This window comes from Macrobrachium rosenbergii, chromosome 56 (genome assembly GCF_040412425.1).
Source record: "Macrobrachium rosenbergii isolate ZJJX-2024 chromosome 56, ASM4041242v1, whole genome shotgun sequence".
NCBI lineage: Eukaryota > Metazoa > Arthropoda > Malacostraca > Decapoda > Palaemonidae > Macrobrachium > Macrobrachium rosenbergii.
In genome coordinates, this window is record NC_089796.1 from 9,775,099 (window position 1) to 9,792,663 (window position 17,565).

General features: G+C 38.1%; 1 protein-coding gene across 1 annotated transcript in view; it reads left to right on the plus strand.

Moving 5' to 3' along the window:
- The window catches only part of Cont (Contactin), a 52,037-nt gene that overhangs the window by 11,793 nt on the left and 22,679 nt on the right, over positions 1–17,565 (plus strand). Inside the window, 11 exon segments of the mRNA XM_067100561.1 lie at positions 17–273; positions 389–531; positions 646–823; positions 2,429–2,629; positions 3,083–3,185; positions 13,636–13,817; positions 14,132–14,269; positions 14,558–14,713; positions 15,661–15,804; positions 16,036–16,057; positions 16,059–16,162. Coding sequence (XP_066956662.1) covers positions 17–273; positions 389–531; positions 646–823; positions 2,429–2,629; positions 3,083–3,185; positions 13,636–13,817; positions 14,132–14,269; positions 14,558–14,713; positions 15,661–15,804; positions 16,036–16,057; positions 16,059–16,162 — 1,628 coding nt within the window.

A 17,565-nucleotide genomic window follows, 5' to 3' on the forward strand; every position in this document is an offset into this window, starting at 1 on the left:
TTATCTCTCATTGCAGGTATTCAGTTCAGTACAAGGAATGGGGTTTATTGATGGTGGATGGCGAAGACCCTCTTTTGTATGTTTGTGAAATACCTCAAGCCAACCTCAACAATCTGTATGATGAATCAATTGAACGTAGTCATGAATATGGCCTGATCATCAGTGATCCTGAAAAGGTTCCTCGTGGTCCAGCTATTATCAAGCAGCCTAGGAATACTATGTTTGATCTTGCTCGTCGAGAAGTGATTAATTATGTGTCAGTTATGTGCTTAGGTAGGTTGAATGGGTTAAATTGAAACATTATAATGAAGAGTTTTAATAAGGTTAAACTCTACTATTAATACCGTAGTTGTTACAGGAACTAATTTTTCTAAATTTTCTTCCTTAGCTGAAGGATATCCTCATCCAGCGTATGACTGGTATAAAGAAACCTATGAGGAAAATAAACTCACACCTAAGCGTATAGATCCTCTGCAAGACCCTCGATTTACTGTTTCTGGAGGAACCTTAATAATAAATAATCCAAAGCAGGTATGAATAAAGAAACTAGCCATGCACATGTTGATATTACTGTTGTGGAGAAGCGCACACCTTCTCTCTGCTTAATAAGGATGTCTATAGTAATGGTGTGGTTGATGCTTACAGGTTGAAGACCGAGGGAAGTACCATTGTCGTGCCACCAGTGAGTTTGGCAGCGTTACATCAGAAAGTGTTCAGCTATCATTTGCATATGTTGCTGAATTCAATCTGAAGAGATCTGATGAACAAGGAAACCAATTTTGGGGCAAAGCAATATATTGTGACCCACCTCAGCACTTTCCTGGTTAGTAAAGTAAAACCAAAGAATATTCATGTATCTTAAAATTGCATAGTAAATAAGAGATAGTACAGTAGTCTGAAGCATTTAAGAATCGATCGGTATTTTTTAAGAAATGTATAAGGCTCTTCAAACTATTAATGGAGCATCCATGAAATTTGTTTAAAACCCAGTGGTTCCTATGGAAATACAAACCTTCACCTTCTATATTGGAGTATCCTGTAGCATGACTTGGATCAGTCGAACTTTGTCACAAGGGAATTAACTTGCTGGAGATAGGGTTGACTGGGGGAATACCCAACTCACTCTCTCTGGCTGTCAGCTAGTGTGGACGTGCTTCTCTTGACTATGTGCCCTAAATGATCCATGAAAACTTAGATGAGTAGCCTGCTATGCTGCCTGCTTGTTTGTCAGTATATTTTGTACTTTATTGCTGTATTCTTTCACAATGAATAAAAAACATGAGCAATGCCATTGCAGGGGGGTTGGGCAGCTTGATCTGTAGCCACACACCAAACCCTCAGAGGATGGAAATAGGCCTTCCAGGTGCTAAGCTATAAAATCTCATTTGAAGGTGAGTGGGTGGCCACCAGAACTGTTTCAGAGGATGAAGGCCATGAAGATAGATTCCTGTCACTTGGCAAAGGGCCAAAGTCTGCCCAAGGTTGGTCTGCTGGGGGTCACTAAGGGATCATTTTCTTTTTTGGGGAAGGTGTACCAAGAATGAGATAATTGCAGAGGCCATTAGGGTACAGGAAGATGCCTTGCCTGATAGTAGGGAAGAGTGTTGACGATGATGACGGCCTTCCATTTGGGGCTACGTAGGGTAAACAATAGTTGGATTTAAACTCCTTAAACATTGTTTCTGAATTCTTAATGATTGCTGTATCTATGGTCTGGGAGTAAGTGGCTCCCCTAGAGAAACCAGCTTTGTGGTGCAGTCCCATAGCAGCAAACGTGCAAGCGCCTGGAGGAGGACATGGAGTAAGTTGACACTTACTCTAGATAATAATTCACTACCAGATACTACACAGTTCCACATAAATATAAAGTTAGACTGAAGCAAAGTTTCATCTGAGTAAAATTGACCAGTCCAGACAAAGCTAAAATTAAGATGAAAATTATAACTCAGTAACCCATTCTAGGGAAGTGAGGAGATTTCCACACTATATACTGGAAAATTGAAGGGAAAGTAAGCATTGATAATATGAAACAAAGAAGGAATCATCTACCAGTGAATAAGGGCCTTCAGAATAAAGAGAAATGTTAGAAAGTAGAAGCACAAAGGCAATCTAGGAAAGTCCTGCTGAGACTGCTAAGGATTCACACATTGGAAGGAATGTAGTTTCGAGTGGCAATAGGGTGTCAGCTGGATGGTGGGGTATGGTCTTTTAAGGATTGTGGTGCAACTGTGATCATCTGTACACAGAATAAGGCATCTGATGATTAATGGGTTGTAATGAACAATCTAAAGCTGGTGGTGTACTGAAGCAGGGTTTTGGAATTTGTTAAGTGTCATTTTTATATGGTAATAAGGGAGAAATACAAAAAAAACTTGAAAAGGCCCTGGATAATTATATTGTCTAATAATTAGATGTTTTTGTTTTGCAGATGTGAGGTATTACTGGGCAAAGGGTTATTTCCCTAACTTCGTGGAAGAAGACAAAAGAACTATGGTTTCATTTGATGGCAATTTATACTTTTCTTATCTTGACTACATCGATAGTGGTACTTACAGCTGCAATGTTCAGAGTTCAGTGTCAGGAATTGGTAAAAATGGTCCTTTCTTCAGATTAGAAGTCTTTCCTCACCGTAAGTAATTGCTTTTTATGTGCAATGTGTAATGGATGTTTTCCTCAGATGTTATAACATCACATGTCAGATATTAATTTGGGTAGGCTACATATACTGTACTTTTCAAGGTCATCATCTTATAAATATATATATATAAAGTTCCAGATTGCTGTTGAATTTCATGTTTTACATTTTGCTGAAGCAATAAAAATATTCCTTTTGTTGTCTGTGCACTTAATTCTATTTTTTATACATTAATACTTGTAATTTATTGTATTCTTAAATCTAATCTAAAGTAGATTTGAGTTGTTTGGGAAACAGTTGCCTCAGAGATAGCCATGGAAATTTAATCGAGTATTTTTTAAGCTTTCCAGGAGTTGATTGCAGTTGCATACATGAATTATGTCTTGTGAAAAGAATTAGATAAATTTATTTTTGGATGACATCTTCATTAAACAATTATTTCCACAGCTAACTTCCAGCAGCTGAAGTTTGCCAATAATTTCCCCAAGGCATTCCCAGAGTCTCCTGTTCGTGGGGAAGATGTGAGGTTGGAGTGCATTGCATTTGGCTAGTAAGTAAATTATGAGTCGTGTTTTTATTTGTAGGGGATTTCAAGCTATTTGATGATTTTACTTATCCTTCATGATTTCTTTCCCTTAAGATACAGTGTTATCTGCTAATAACATCCTCTGTGCACATTTAACTCTCCTATAGGTATCGTGTCTGATAGCCTTTCCCAGTATTCTTGCTTTTCTTCATCTTCATGATTGTGGCAAGTAACCTGAAAACTCAACCATTACCTTCTTTACTATGATCATCTTAATCTTCACTGTTCTTTCATTTATTTACTCCACTTAATTGCATCTTGAGCCATGTCATCTTCAAGTAGTATGCCTACTCGCGTTGGCTCATCTCACAGATGTTGTACCAGAATTTATGCTTTGTTGCATTACTAGCTATAGATTTTGTGTCAGCCCCCTTATACCTTAACCTCTTGAATGATGTGTGTCCACATTTCTACTCACCGATGTGCACCTCATGTATGCCTCCTTTCAGTATTGTTCCCACAATTATGATGTTCATTTTCATTGAAATTGCCATGTTTTATTCTTTCCCTCAGATTCTTCATGCCCCCACCTACTCAAAGGATGCTGAGTGTGGGTGGACAATTTGTTTTTATTATAAAGTAGAGTGAATTAAGCACAATAGAAGTGGTATTATTCTTTCAGAGAATTTGGTAGGCGTATTTAATGTGTAGGTACTTCATAGTGTCCGGTTATAAAGAATATGTTACAATACTTAGAAACACATTTTGTATGAAAGCCCAAATTTCATTTGACAAGGCATGACAAGTACAGGAACACAAGTCACAAATGGGTAATTGGCTTTAAGGGGAGTATCGACGCCATAAGGCCCCATTATAAAGTAAATGACTGTTTCTACCTTATGATTAAAGGGATTTGCTTCAAATTGTTACAACTTATTCCACAACTAATTATGAAATTCTCTCGCAGGGAAATATATAAATTCAACCTCTTAAGTTCATTTGTGTTGCAGTTGAAAAAATCATGATGTCACTTTTCAAAATTAATATGTAAAATTAAAAGTTGCACATTTCAAGATATGCTTATTTACACATAAAATAGTCCAAAACAATTATTAATTCAAACGTGATCCTATCCAGGATTATTCATAGACTCTTTTATGTGTTTTACAATTTGTCGTTTACAGTGCCGTTTAAGCAAAGAACAAACTTGTCTGTGAACAATCTAAACAATTTTTTTGTAGCAACATTTCTAGATATGTTTGTTTACACGTAAAACATTCCAAAACGGTGTATAACTTACTTGATCCTATCCTTTGTTTACACGTAAAACAGTCCAAAACGTTGTATAACTAACTTGATCCTATCCTGAATTATTCATACAGATGTTTTTTTACAAGTCATATGAACAAAATTGTCAATAAACCAATCTAAATATTTTTTTTTTAGCATTATCGTTTCAGGATATGTTTCAGACATAAAACAATTGAAAACTGTTGATAACTAAAATCTGATACAGGTAGTCCCCAGTTATTGGCGGGCTCAGTCATCTGCGATCTGGTTTTATGGCGCTTGTCTAGCAACAAAAATCAGCGATTCTCAGCGCCAATATGCACTGATTTCTGCTTATGAAAGTTGATAATGCGTATTGTTAACGCCCGATACATGCTAACGAAGTCGATAACTGAAAATCGCTATTTATCTCGTAACTTCCCAAAAGTAATTACATGGCTATTGGTTCCCTAACCTATAGCGGCAAAAATTCAAAATTTAACAGCGGCAGCACTACTATCACCAGTGTGTAGGTGACGAGGTCCTGCCCACTATCCGGGACTCAAAAGAACAACATAGCAGAGAGTTCAATTCATTTCCTGCGGGCTTCCAGTCAACATCAGAAGTTTTATGCAGCTGCTTCTTCGCTTTTCGGCTAGTTATTTGCCCGATCTTGGTGAAGTATTCAGGATTGTTGCTTTGTGGCTTTCTGTCATTGATGATGATGAATTGTTGTTTCAGGTTAACTGTAGGAATTAATTTAGTTAACGATGTTGGTTTCCAGTTCATCCAGTGTCCACTTCTGTTCTGAGGGTTGTAGAACTAGGCTAACCAAGCTTTCATACGATTCTCGTACAAAATGCACTAAATGTTTCGGGCAAGAGTGCAGTAAAGATAATACTTGCATAGAGTGTCATGATTTGGGGGATAAGAAATGGAAAACCTTTAAGTCTCATCTAGAAAAATTAGAAAGAGATAGGAAGAGGAAGGCAGCCATTAGGGGTGAGGATAGGGCTAATGCAGGTTCTATTCCTTTGGATAATGTAGGGATGATGGAACTACTACTCCTCCAATTCCTCCTCCTCCTCCTCTCCTAGGTCTTCCTACGTTACCATCTACTCCTGTTCCAGGTTCCCATGATTCTGCTCTTAGTGCCATTGCCAGCCTCAAATCAAGGTTCAATCAGAAGTTTAGTGTGTTATCTAATACAATTACAGAAATGGGACCGGCCATTAGATCTCTAATGGAAAAAAATGTGAGTAATGAAAGTACACTGAGAAGTGAGAGTGCTGTGAATGTTGAGGAGGTGGCTGTCCGTCCCACCAGTGCTCCTAGATGGTCACTGTCCTGCTCCCCCGCACTGGGGAGAAGACATACTGGAGGTCCAAGGGAGGCTGGTTGGGTTTGCCCACAGGCAGTCACCCCCCTCTGTCTAACCTGTCGGTTGCCCCAGGCTTCGACTAAACACCATTGGAAAGCCATTCTAGTGCATCAGCTTTCTTCAGATTTGGAAACTTCCAGTCCATACAAGAAGCTTCCATATCACTACTCTCTTTCTTTGCGCCCGCTCATGAGACATGCAGATCTTGGCGACACCTCTCCCCTGGCTGTCAAGAGGTACAGGGAGGCTAGCCCACAACTTCCTGTAGTTTTCAAACCCAGCCTGATTCTCCTGCTCATCGTCTTCTTTTGTTGAGAGAGTCCTGAGCGCTATAAGCATTCTAAGCGCCCAACCTCTTCTGAGCACCCGGCGCCCACAACTCACACCAGACTTCCACTGATGAGCGGCCACCGTCTCACGCCAGACTTCCACTCTTGAGCGCCCGGCACCAGCTCCCGAACTTCCAACGCTAACAGCTGAACGCCCAGCTTCTGCTTCTGGGACCTGTGCACCTTCTTCTATTAATCCGTCATCCTCTTCGGTTCAAGAAGATTCTTTAGCCCCACTCAACCATCAATTGACCTAGCTTATGGGTTTTTTGAAGAAATCCTCTTCTGCTCCGGAGTCCAAGGATAAATCCTTGTCTCCTGTCTCTTCAGAGGAGGAAGAGGTTGTTCAGGATACGGTCCCCCCCTTCTGCTTACTCATCTCTTCTGCGTTTCCTCCAGCTCCTACCTTCCTCATGAAAAAGCATTTGTCAGAAGGTACCAGGTTACCCAAACTAGTTCTTTCCTCCTCCTCGAAGAAGGCCCAAAAAGAAGTTCATGTCTTGCTGGCTGCTAAGAGAGAACAGGGCAAAGCGACATTTGCTTTTCCCCCCAGCAAATTGTTAAAGATAAGGTACTCTTCTATGTCACTGGGAGGCTCCTTCCTTCGGAGTTTCTGCCTCCTCCCAAGGGGTCTTCTCCAGTCTTGTGGATTCGACTCGTAGAACGGCCTTTCCTACGGCCAAGATAATGTTTTCCTCATCTGAACTGGAACATCAAGAATATTTTTAAGGTGTTTTGAGTTTTAGTTTCCTCAGTTGGGCCATGAGGGCGCTAACGAGGAAGATTGAAGATTGTCCTGATCTAGCTGAAGACTTTGCCTCCGATTGGCTAGGAGTTCGTTCGTGCTTAGATACAGCAGTTAGAGACAGCTCTTTAGAACTTGTATCCCTCTTTTCTATGGGTGTCTTTGCTCCTTTAGATAGGTCTCACCTCTTTCCACAAATCACTGTGAGGGAGATTCTATCAGACTTGCAGAATAAGTCTACCACTGACTTGATGGCACAGTCCACTAGACGTCCGAGGGAGCCTGTGCCTTCCACATCAAGATCATTCTCCCCTCTACAGTCTTAGCCCTTTCATGGAGGGAAGGCTAAAACCCAGTCTAGACCTAGATCAAACTTGCGACCTCCTACGAAATCCATTAAGAGGTTCCTTCAAGACCAACTCCAAGAAGTGAGAAGGTAGTCCTCCACACCCAAGTAGGAGCCAGACTTCTACTTTATTGGAAGGATTGGGAGCGCAGAGGAACAGATCCTTTGGTTATCAAGGTTCTCAAGGAGGGCTACTCCATTCCTTTCGTAAAGACTCCTCCTTTAGTTACATCCCCAATCACCTTGACAGCGTATTCAAAAGGTTCCACGAAGTTTTTGGCCCTCTCTCAGGAAATCGAATCCCTTCTTTACGAAGGAGCAGTGGAAAAAGTGCTAGATCCCCACTCAGAAGATTTTTACAATCGCCTTTTCATGGTTCCAAGGACCTTGGGGTGGCTGGAGGCCTGTCCTGGACATCAGCACCTTGAATGTGTTTTGAAGACGAAATTTCATATGGAGACCGTTTGCTCAGTCATGTCCTCGGTACAAAAAGGACTGGATGGTCACCCTGGGTATATGGAATGTGTATTTTCACATCCCTGTTCATCCAGACTCACGGAAATTTCTACGCTTCGTTTTTCAGGACAGAGTACTACAGTTCCGGGCCCTATGCTTCGGTTGGTCGACGGTCCCTCAAATTTTCACATGAATCCTTGCTCCTCTAGGGAATTGGCTTCACCTTCTGGGGATCAACATCAACTTAGATCTAGGCTGATCGAACTACTCCGGCTCGTCGTTGGAGAAAAAGTGCGGAGGACTTGAAAAAACTCTTTACCTGACACAGAGTTAGGTATTCTCATAAATGAAAAGAAATCCCTTATGACACGATTCAGAGATTCCTATTTAGGGATGATACTGAACTCTCAGACTTTGGGCTTTTCTGTCGCGATGAAAAGAGTCGAAAAACTGCCTTCAGACTGTCAGTCAGTTCCTTGCTCTTCCTTCCTGCTCGGCAGTGCAGTGGATGAGTCTTCTGGGGAATCTCGCTTCAGTAGAGCAGTTTGTAAAATCAGGCAGACTGCACATGAGACTCCTTCAGTTTTTCCTCAAAGCGAACTGGTGCAGAAAAACCCAGCAGACTCTTTTCGTCTTCTGAGTTCGTCAGAAATAAAGGATCTCTAGTGGTGGTCATGCATGAAGAAGACTTCAGGAAGGAATTCTCTTCTCCCAGTGCGCCCAGACCTTCAGTTTTATTCAGATGCCTCCAGCCTAGGTTGAGGGGCTCTTCTGGACGGCAGAAGTCTCCAGAACATGGACTATTTTAACAGAATTCTCATCAGCGTAAAAGTAACTGAGAGCAATTCACCTGGACCTTCAGTCTTTCTCGGATCTAGTTTGCGGCAAAAAGATAGTAGTGCATGTGGACAACACCACTGTACTTTCATAAATTCGCAAATGGGGGCACTCATTCCTTCGCACTGTACAAGACGGTGAGAGATCTCCTTCTGTGGGAGGAGGAGAACCAAGTCACTCTTGTCACCCAGTTCATTCAAGGAAGAACGAACGTAATTGCAGACGAATTAAGCCACCTCAAACAGGTCCTTCCAACCGAATGGACCTTAGACCCATTAGTCTGCGACAGTCTGTGGAAACTATGGGGCAAGCCCACAATGGATCTTTTTGCAACATGGAGAAACCAGTCTTCCACTCTTTTGCTCTCTGGTCCCGGATCCTCAAGCATGGAGCGCGAACACTATGCTTTTGGACTGGATAGGCTTAGATGTGTATGCCTTCCCTCCCTTCAGAATGATCAGGGAAGTAATCAGCAAGCTGTCGACTCATCAGAACACCTCCATGACCCAAGTCGCTCCATTTTGGCCGAACAACGGATGGTTTCCAGACCTGATCGACTCCTGGTAGGTTACCCAAAACTCCTTCCACAAAAACGGTCTCTGCTCAGACAACCCCACTTTCTCAGATTCCACCAAGGGTTGTCCACTCTGTCCCTGACAGGCCTCAGACTGTCAAGTGCCTCGTTAGAGCAAAAGGTTTTTCGAGACGGGCTGCAGAAGCAATTGCGAGATGCAGATGAGCATCTTCTACAAAGCTCTACCAATCAAAATGGGCAGTCTTCAGAAGGTAGTGCAGCTGCTATAACGTCTCTTCTTCTGAGACATCTATAAGTCAAATAGTCGACTTTCTGATATTCCTGAAGTCCATCAGGAAGCTGTTGGCCTCTACCATCAAAGGGTATAGGTCGATGTTCAGCTCAGTCTTTAAGCACAGAGGATTGGATTTGTCTTCTAATCAAGATATCAGCGACTTGATCAAATCCTTCGATATGTCTAAGAAAGAAAGTTCTTCCAGCGTCTCTTGGAACTTAGACGTTGTACTGAAGTGGTTTTCAGGTCCTCATTTCAAACCTCTCAGTTCTGTTTCCCTCAGGAATCTCACGAAGGAGACTATCTTTTTAGTGGCTCTCGCTACTGCCAAACGTACTAGCGAGTTACAAGCAATAGACAAAGACAAGAGAATAGGTGTTGCGCAAGGGGACGCAGTCTGCTCTCTTTCTCTTGGTTTCCTCATGAAGAACAAGGACCCCTCTAAACCCTGGCCTAGATCCTTCATCATCAAGAGTATGGATATCTTAGGACATGGAGAAGAAGAAAGACTTCTCTGTCCAGTGAGGTGTCTCAGGTACTACCTTCATAAGACAGAAAAGATTAGAGGACCTACGAGCAACCTCTGGTGCTCTGTAAGAAACCCAGTTCACCCACTCCCCAAAAATGCCATATCCTTTTTTCTGAGAGTTAATATTAGAAGCCCACTCTCAGATCCAGGAAGAAGCCTTTCCATTAGTTAAGGTTAAGGCTCTCGAAATTAGGGCAGTTGCAACTTCCTTGTTTTTAGACACAACTTGTCTCTTTCTACGATCTTACAGTTGACGTTCTGGAGATGCAAGTCCATTTTCGCCTCATACTTCCTCAAGGACATAGAGACCGTGTTTGAAAATTGTAGTAGCTGGCATGGTGCTGGGAGAGGAAGCATAGGGAGCTCTCTGTTCCTTTGCTATCCACTCGCCTTGACTTAAGGTTTTGAGTCGATGGGAAGCCTGGGGATACTTTGTACCTGGAATACCCATCAGTTTCGTTTTTTATTTTGTAATGGTTGGGTTATGGTTTTAATTCTGTGGTGTAGGTGATAGTGTTGTTATTTTGCATTCTGGTCTTCACCCAGGGCAAGGGCATCCTTTTAAAACTTTGTCAGCATACAGTACTTCCTCCGCTGCAAAGTTCCCACTAATGTAGGGACGACCCTTGGCTACACTGCCACGCCCACTGCAAGTTGAGAGAAGCACCAACCAGAGGCAGTACCTACCTGCAGCAGCTCTCTCAACAGGTAAGGAAACAACAAACATTTATTCAATGTTAGCAACCTTTCTATTTAAAATTTATTATACTTATTACTTTGGAGTAGAATATGCCCATGCTCTTTCCCACCTCCTAACAATGTGGAATCAGCCATCTAATTGCTTGGTAAGTTACTTATATGAAAATTACATTTTTATAATAAAATAAAGTTTTTTATATACTTACCCAGTAATTACATGATCGGAGCCCGCCCTCCTCCCCTTGCTTGGACATTAGAGCATGAAACGAATTGAGCTCTCTGTTAAGTTGTTCTTTTGAGTCCCAGATAGTGGGTGGGACCTTTTCATCTGCACACTAATGATAGTAGCACCACCGCTCGAATTTTGAATCTTTAGGCTGCCGTAGGTTAGGGAACCAATAGGTATATAATTACTTGGTAAGTATATTTAAACTATTTTATTATAAAAATGTTATATTTTCGGTTATCTCCGATTTTCGCTTATCGTCACACCGTTGGAACGGAACCCCCACCAAATTAATGAAGTCTTTCATATAATATAGAATGCTATGTCTTCTCTTAAAGCTCAGTAACGCATTCTTTTTCTTGGCTCTGGTGGTTCTTTTGATTACATTATATCAGTTTCATATCATACCTATGTACAGATTGACCATTCATTTAAAATTTTCACAGGGTAAGTAATATAAATCTTGAAATTAACCACTGATGGCCAAGGAACATCTTTTTTCCCATTTTAAGTTGTGTTTATCATTCATCAGTTGTCACATGCAACATAACCTAGAGCTTCACATCAAGAATATGCTCTTTTGCTTGCCAAAACTAAGCATCATATGATCACAAATTGCTACTTGAAAATGTTACTTACAGCTAACACTGGTTGCCTGCCTTACCAGGTTCATATGCTGGTAAAATAAATGTATATTTTATTAGTTTTCATTGTGCAGCTTTACTTTCTGGTTTTCTTTTTATTGATTCTAAACCGCAAATTAAACACCTTAAGGGAAAAAAATCTTCCATCAACCAACTTCATTCTCACCAGACTCCTGTTGACAGTGTGCAAACCTCTGTAAACAGAATAAAATCTATGAAAATAGTATTGCAGATGTATTATTTATAACATACACTGAAGAGTTTTACATATAGGCATTTTTTATCAAATTCTGCTACTTCCAAATAATAACTATGTAGCAATGTATGCGTTTAAGCCATTAACCTGTAAACAAAAGTTGATAATAAAATTGGGAGTCCTTTATTGTTTATTGTTCACCATAACTTTCAAGTACATAAATATATATATTGTACAGTATATATGCTATATTCTGTCCTAGAGTTGTGTAAGGTAAAAGCTGATTACATTTTGATGCCAACTATATCTTAGTCCTTTGTGCAGTTCTAAGTTTGTGATGCGACCCCTTACAATTTAGCTAAAAAGGATGCTTGAACCATGTGTATATGCAGCATTCAAGATAGTTTGAAAATGTGCAAATTATACAGGTTTACATGAATTTTAGATTTACGGCACTAAACATTAACATTTTGGAACCTGAACAGGTGTGACAATGACAAACAGCTTATCTTGTTATGCAGTACAGTATATTATACTGTTATTAATTTTCATTGTTGAGCTTTTTTATAAAGTAACTCATTGAGGTATAGAAAGTTTTATTTATTTTATTAGAATAAACCATTCATGTTGATTTAATTTTTACTTGAACGCAAAGGGTTCTTAGCTAACTAAATGATGCCTGGCCTGATCAAGTGACTCATAGTATTACCCATAAGGGATACCTGGCTTGATGAAATGACCCATAATGTTACCAAGTAGTAGCAGTGTTTATTTTTCCATGCCTTAAACCCTTTTGCTTGTTTTTCACTTTTTTGGATGTAGTTTTGATTCATCATTTTCTTACTGAGTAATCCTGCTTCATCAGAATTTAAAATTTGTTTTAGAATGCATATTTTTTTCCTATTTCATTCAACTTCAATTCTGCTGGAAATCTGGCAGCTGCCACTTTATCAGCAAATGCTGCTTCAGAGTTATTTTTTAGTTTGCTGACTCAAGTGTGATGAGCTATTGTTTTACCTCTAGCATTGTCCTAATTGGCAGCAGCATCCTTGAACAGCAGGTTAAAAAAGTTTTGCAAGTTACTTATCGCTTTCAAAACTTTATGCATGTAACTCATACCTTTCGTATTAGAATACCTTTTAGATCTAGTCCTTGCAATCCATAATTTTGGCTTTGATCTTGCTTAAAGATCAAAATTCAAACCCATGTAGCGAGCTCTTTTGTCTTCTGACAACAGTTTGTAAGTTAATACAATTTCTGCATCTGTGATCCTATCCTTTTCTCATGATTTTGCCATTCTACCAGATCCATAAGGGTTCAGGGCTTTCTGACACAACATTACAACCTATTGAAGCATATTTTCTGTTCATGCCAAGCCACAAATTCAATGTTTTTGCAGTCTTCATTTAGTGCTTATCATCTCTGACTCTTCATGAATTAATTTTTCTTGTACGTTGGAACAACCATGAATTAATTTTTCTTGTACATTGGAACAACCACTACGTTTTTACTTTTCTTTATTCACTGAGTTGGGAACTTTATCTTTTCTCAGAAAGGAAGGACTTTTGTGATTCTCTTTGACTTAGCAAATTTGACATCCTCACGATTAAGCTTTGGGCTATGTTAATCAAAAGTTATAGTTTACAGATTGGGTGACTGGGAAAACATTTGACTAGGGAATTATTCACAATACTGCCTGGTCAACCAGGCATAGCCCAAATGTGAAATCAAATTGAAGAATTTCTAAACTTGGGTTAGTTTTATTTAAAAATGTATTTAATACAGGTAACTCAAACCACATATGATCTATTAGATAATAGGGAACACTGAACTTATGTTCACTCCCATGCAGTCAAGAAAAAACTTTAATGTATATTAGACTTGAAGATTTTAATGGTATTTAAGAGGCCAGATATCCAGTAATGTTGATTTAGATATAATTCGTAGAAATATTGTGTGAAGTTTTGCTGACACTCAATTAAAGGTTTTAAACCCCATTCTATACCAGCCCTGTGCCATCATACAACTGGACTCGAAAGGATGGCCAGCTTCCCAGAGGTGCTTATTTTGCAAGCTACAATAGGGTCTTGATTTTACCAAAAGTAGAACCCTCTGACATGGGAGATTATGTATGCCGTGCTCAGAACAACAGGATTTCCATTGAAAACACCATTTCTCTCAGCATCCAAGGTGAGTTACATAGATTTTTCATGGTTATAGTTTTTGGTTATTGCAGGAAGATGAAATTATCATTGGTTCAGGTAGACAATCTCCCTTGTTTCATGAAATATTTAGTTACAGGAAATGTACGAGATTGAGCAGTGAATATTCAACCAGGTAACATGTAGTTTGTTGTTGTATATCATAGTGATGTTTATTTTGATAGTGTATCACAAATCAGTGTTTTTATGATACCCTTTGAAAAAAAATATTTCTGTGAAGAGATCTTCAGGTGCTGACTTTAACATTCAGAAATGTAAACTGATATTTTTTCCCGTATGCAGCAAAGCCTAGCTTCACTATCCGTCTTATGGACCAGTTTATCGCCAAAGATGCTGATCTCATATGGGAATGTGAGGCCTTTGGAATACCAGATGTTGACTATGAGTGGTTAAGAAATTCTGAACCGCTAAAAGACGTTTGCTGATGAAGGACTGACGATGAAGTTTCTTGTGTGTTGACATGATGTTATTCTGACGTATTATTATGGCGGTGTTTGCTTTCTGAAACCTGTACACAATGATATTGTTGATAGTCCTTGTTGTGGTTATGCGATGTGGTGAACATTGGACAGTCTTCTTTATTCTTTATTTGTTACTAATCTAGTTGTGTTTTGCCTTTTCTATATTATATTTAATATACTAAATGTTGGTATCAGTAAATGTTATGCCATAAAAAAGAAATGTAATTTACAAAACCCTGAAATAGAGATTTGATAAATATGTCCAGTACTCAAAAATATGTTCCTCTCTAGGATAGTATTTTGAAAATCAAATCTGTTACTGAAGAAGACCAAGCAATGTACCAGTGTAAAGCTACTAACCAATTGGGATCATCTTACTCATCAGCTGAACTTAAAGTCCTCAGTAAGTATTGACTTCTCAGCAAGTTTTTCTTAAGTTCTTTTAGTGGTGTCTGTATTGCTGATTTGTATTTATGTTTTTAAATGTGTATGTTTTAATAGTATTTTCTCTTCATTTAGTTCCTGTGTAATTTTTATTCCATTTTTTTAATGACTGCCATCTTTTATTAATAGAATTCAGGAAAACAGGTTTTTTATTGAGTTTTTTGTATTTATTACATAGAAATAATTATGTACAAGTTATAAAGTTATAATTTTTCCCATAATCTGTAATATGCATTTTAACCAAAGGTTGAAAGTTATTGTTCATGCATTATTAGTGGTGTAACCACTGCCTACCATTTATCACTCTTTGAAAACTAGATTTAGAGCTCTCATACTTAGTATAGTGTTTGTAGACTTCAGATTGTAGAAACTAACTGGATATTAAAAATTTGATGGATTTATATTGATTTAAACATATAAAGTTAACAACATTTGGCCCACATCCATCAGCAATGTATGCACTACCCCTTGAGCAAAAGCACTTTAATCTTGAAGTATTCATTCTGAATGTACTGGTCAACTTTTCCATTCTCAGGGCTTTACTAGGTGTATATCCAAAATTGTCAGAGCTATTCTAAAATTAAGTCTCTTGCTTTTCAAATAAAAATGCACAGAAAATTGTAAATGGGAGTTTTCTGTGTGAAAACTTGCAATTACACTGGGTAGTTAAACCGAGTAGAAATTGGAAGGGTTGAATGATTTGCTGCTTCCCGTGGAAAGTTGAGAAAAGCATCAGACTTATATACAGGGCATGTTACAAAATATTAAGATATGTTTGATTATTGAAGATTACTCATGGAAAAATTATATTTTCATCAGCTCAATCTTGGCACAAAATGTTTGTTATATTTAATCTTCTGGAAATTAGGAAAGTGCTTAATTGTAAAACTGAATATTTTTCTACAGAATTGGCTCCTTCGTTCCGTAAGAAACCTCTGGAAGTGGAAATGTATGGGGCTGAGGGAAAAAATGTAACAATTGTATGCAACCCAGAAGCAGCACCAAGACCTAATTTTGAGTGGAGGAAAGATGGATTAGTTGTAGGAAATGGTAAGTGCATATAAATCTTTTTACTTTGTTACATTATTCCTTCCTCTTGTTTTCTTATTAAGTACTCTGTATACATTATTCCTTCCTCTTGTTTTCTAATTAAGTACTCTATATCATAGAAATACTAGGAGTGTTTTCTTTTGTAGAGTAGAATGTTGAACAAGAGCCCAACATTTTAAAATTTTTATCCTCTAAATTTTGTTTAGAATTTTTGTGCTTTGTTATTTTTAGGTGGTAGGAGAAAAATTCTTATGTAACAAGTTGTGTATTGATTTCGAGAAAGATGAAGGTAATTACACTTGTACTGCCAAGAATGTTTATGGAGAAGATTCAAGCACAGGCAAACTTATAGTGTTGCGTAAGTACATATTTTTTTTTTTTTTTTTTTTTTCAGAAACAGTATAACTTATATTGAAGAAGTAAGATTGTGTATTGTTTTTGTTTAAACGCAGCAATTTCTTATTTTAATGTAAATAAGACAATATTTTTTTAAATATAAGTTTTTGTTATTTTAACTTATTTTATTTCCACTATGTGATTTGCACTTTTTTTTCATTGTAGATTTATTATTTATGGATTTTTAGTGTTTCTTGCTGACAGATGTAACGTCCCACACTCTGACAGCAGATTTTATTTTTACTTATTTTTACTCATACTAACAAAAACATTATAAAGTTACAAATGAAGAAGGCAAAATAATGAAGGTGGAAGTATATCTGTATAACAGTATTAAAAATATATCAAAAGCAAATGTTATACATTATAGCATCTTAATGTATGCAGTTTGGTTAATGTTGTCTGAACCTGTATGTGTGAGTTTTACATTTCTAAGTATAAATTCTTTAACTACAGGTTTCTAAATCGTAAACATGCAGTCATTTTTTTACCATACTATGTTAAATAAATGTTATATAACTGAAGTTGAGTAAATATTACATAAGATAAACTCTGGAACATAATTTTGTAGAAAATGCTGTAATTATTAAGTTTTGTATACTGTGTACCAGTATAATGACACAAAATGTCCTAATCCTTCGTCTTTCTCTAAACATATATATTTGACATTACCATTTTGTTAATCTAAAACCCCCTCATTGTACTAATAAAAAATATAAACATAAACATGCAGTGCACTATTATTAATAGTAAACAGTTAGGTACGGGCTCTCATAAGAAATGCGAGAAAACAGGAAAATCAAAGATTTTATATACTGGGAAAATTAATCAGACGATCTAACTAAATGTTGAATTTATATTTACTGATAGTACAAAATTCCGTATGTTCAAATTTGTTAATTGGTTTTTATCATCCATACTGGAAATTTATCATCAGTTTGTTATTTTTTAATAAATAATTGACAACTATAAATCGAAATCTTTACTATTCATATAAATATTTGCAAATTAGAAAATTCTGGGCATATGACTCCATTAGTCATTTTAAGTGGTATATTTAAGTGAAGAGCATGCAGCCCTAGAATATCAAAATTAGTGTCTCTTTTCCCATAAAGTTTATTCAGAAACTTATTATTAACTCTCTGGTGATCCGATGACACGAAACAGCGTCAATAAATTTTTTGCCATAATTGCTCCAATGACGCGATTTCCGCGTCATCCGTAAGTTATTTTCGGGGGAAGTTCACAAAAAAAAAGTTATCCGAAGAACACGAGGACTGTGCCATTGCGTGGGCAGATCTCAGACCAACAAGAAAACGTAAACAGGAAACCGATAGGTATCACGCATGCGCCACAGTCCTCCCC